The 2630-nt window shown below is 41.9% G+C and overlaps 1 protein-coding gene across 6 annotated transcripts in view; it reads left to right on the top strand.

Moving 5' to 3' along the window:
• Positions 1-2630, top strand: part of CAPN3 (calpain 3) — a 156037-nt gene that overhangs the window by 120541 nt on the left and 32866 nt on the right. For 4 of the 6 annotated variants that reach the window (XM_018569497.1, XM_018569498.1, XM_018569495.1 and 1 more), the window contains one exon: positions 1915-1951. In XM_018569497.1, the coding sequence (XP_018424999.1) occupies positions 1915-1951 (37 nt within the window). The remainder of the gene's footprint in view (positions 1-1914; positions 1952-2630) is intronic. The other 2 variants (XM_018569499.1, XM_018569500.1) reach the window with 1 other exon arrangement.

Raw genomic sequence — 2630 nt, 5'->3', positions numbered from 1 at the left:
AAAGAGAGAAGTAACGCTAGAAAGAAATGAACATAGTATTAGCGGGTATTGAGAGAAGCAGTTGCTCCTCACTCCCCCCACAGGAGACCCCCTTCTCTTACCAGCTAATCCTGGCGGTTCCCCGGCATCCTTGACTGGTCTACCTCCTAAGAGTCCCCTCTCTCTCTCCGCTACTCCTGTGCTGCTTTGATGTTGTTGCACTCAGTGCTACAGTAAAACACCGTCCAGGGAGCCCAGATTTTCACACATTTGTCCAAACGGTCTTGTTTGGACGCTAGAAGCTCCTCCATCTCACAGAATCTACTACCTACTCTGAACAGTTTTGACTGTGCCATTGTGACCACACTGTGTTGTCTTCATGGGACTTGACTACAGGACGATAGTTCCACACCTGTGATCAAGCAGCTGTCTTCTGCATTCCTTCCTTATTATTCCAGTACCAGTACTGGAATTTCTACCCCTAGCTATTGAGGATTATGGGCCAACTAATGATTCCTAGTAACAAATATATGACAATTGGTCAGGCAAGTTTGCAGTGTGGCTACTACATCCCTAAAAACATAATGGGTGATGGTTGGAAGGACTCCTCATCCTTCTGATCCAGATGTCCTATTATGCCAGCTTGTGTTAGGATATATCCTCACTTCTGCCTACCCCATTTTTATACTGGTGTCATTGATCACCACACACTAACCCTAGATTCCTAGAAGGATTCAGGGTTACTACCCTTGTACTGTTTACTCACAAACAAAGGCATGATGGTTGGAGGACATGTCCATCCATAGGTGTGTTTGCTAAAACTTCACTCTGTAGCAGAGTTCCTGTCAACAATCCAATTCAAGTTCTCCGTTTGGTGAAATAGTGAGCACTACCCCATCCCTCCACACACACACACACTGGATAATGTGGTTCCTGCTGCTGACCCTAAGTCACTGCAGGAAACAATAGAAATGTGGCAGGCGTCAGGACAAACCACAGCAGCCAATGGGGGACAAGCTCTTTTACACACTGTGAATTGTGGAATCAGATAGCTGCTGAGAGCTCTGCTACATCAAATGGGCTAATGGACTGTAAAATATGACTTTCTTCACAGGGTAGAACTTTTTGTATTTTGTTAACTCCCCTGAAAAGGTCACTTGTTGAGCCACCTTTAGGTATTATTTATATTAATATCAAATTGAATAATTGTGTAATAGAACAAGTGGATCAAGCTTCAGCCTGCCAAGAGATGCACGCAACAGCAGGATGAAGAGGGGGGTCTCTTGTTCTAGCAAGCATGACCCGGTAATAGTGATGGTCCTATTTTAAGAGGAACTCCAGTTATTTTAATCCTTAACCCTTACAGTGGGGCTACCCCCCATGCTGCAAGGGTTAACTGTTTTGGTCTAGGGGCTGGCATTCAGAAGATATACTCACCTGGTTCTCAGTCCTGCAGTGGTGAGTGCTTACCTCTCTCCCTTTCCACTCCAGTTATGGTATGTCCCTCAGCATCCTCAAATCTAATGCAAGTGAATGATGACATAACTGGGGCTTAGACCACTGGAGCCCAGGGCAGAAGAGGCTGTGGGGACAGGTGCAGCAGCCAAATGGGATTGAGGATCAGGTGACTATATTTTTTTTATTTTAGCCCCTAGACCAAAATGAGCAGTTATCTCCGGCAGCGCAAAGGTAACCCCACTGCAACGGTTAATTTTTTTTAATGCCTGGAGTCCCGCACTAAATAGTGAATACCCAAACTTATGAAAATACTTTTTAAAGAAAAACAGAATGCACTGGTATGTACAAAACTAAAATGGGTCAATTGTATAATAAAATATCTGAAATAATTTAATGACTCTCAGAAATAGAAAATGCAGGTGTTTTGTGTGGATTTGTAGTTATAGCTTAATGTTATACTTATTCTTTCTTTTTCAGAGAAGTTGAAAACAAGATTGAAGCAGACCGACCAAGTGTAAGTATTGTCACTTCTGCTTTTTCTGCTGTGCTGTTCAGCTTAAAGGCTGCTATACATGACTCAGTTTTCTCTTGTTGAGGCTGCGGGCTAAACGAGTGAAAACAGTTGATCCCTGATCCATGTCCCCACTGCTGGCTATTGGCACTGATGAACAGTGACTGACATCTAAAAGGAGAACTTTAGTGTTTCACTTCCTCCTATATCTGGTGGCATCACCTCTTCCATAGTGCATCCTATAGAGGCCAGTCAGTACTCTGGTCTATAGCACATGATATGATAAGAGCAGAAGGGAAGCAAAACACTGAGGCACCCACCGCCTCCATTACTATGAAACCCTTCCAATGCAGCAACAATTTTTTAGAAGTACAATATTCAAATGTATTCTTTATTTCTTTTACTTTCAAAGTAGGGCCTTTTACTTGAAATTCAACACCACTATTTATCACGCCTCCCCCCAAAATGTTGAACCTTCTAGATTATTATTATTTTGAACATGCAATCTCTATATCAGGCTGAAACTAAGAGAGAAACTAAAACTCCATGTTACATCCTGTATTTTTCTTTTACATTAAGTATATGATAGAATGTCAAATTACATCACTGCCGTTGCCATGTAATGTTTATGGGTAGCTCAAAGTGTCTATATATATATATATATATATATATATATCTCTAT

The sequence above is a fragment of the Nanorana parkeri genome, unplaced genomic scaffold (assembly GCF_000935625.1).
Source record: "Nanorana parkeri isolate BGI_ZX_2015 unplaced genomic scaffold, ASM93562v1 scaffold1344, whole genome shotgun sequence".
Lineage (NCBI taxonomy): Eukaryota > Metazoa > Chordata > Amphibia > Anura > Dicroglossidae > Nanorana > Nanorana parkeri.
The sequence above is the reverse complement of the archived record's forward strand: the minus strand, read 5'-3'. Positions and strand labels throughout refer to the sequence as shown.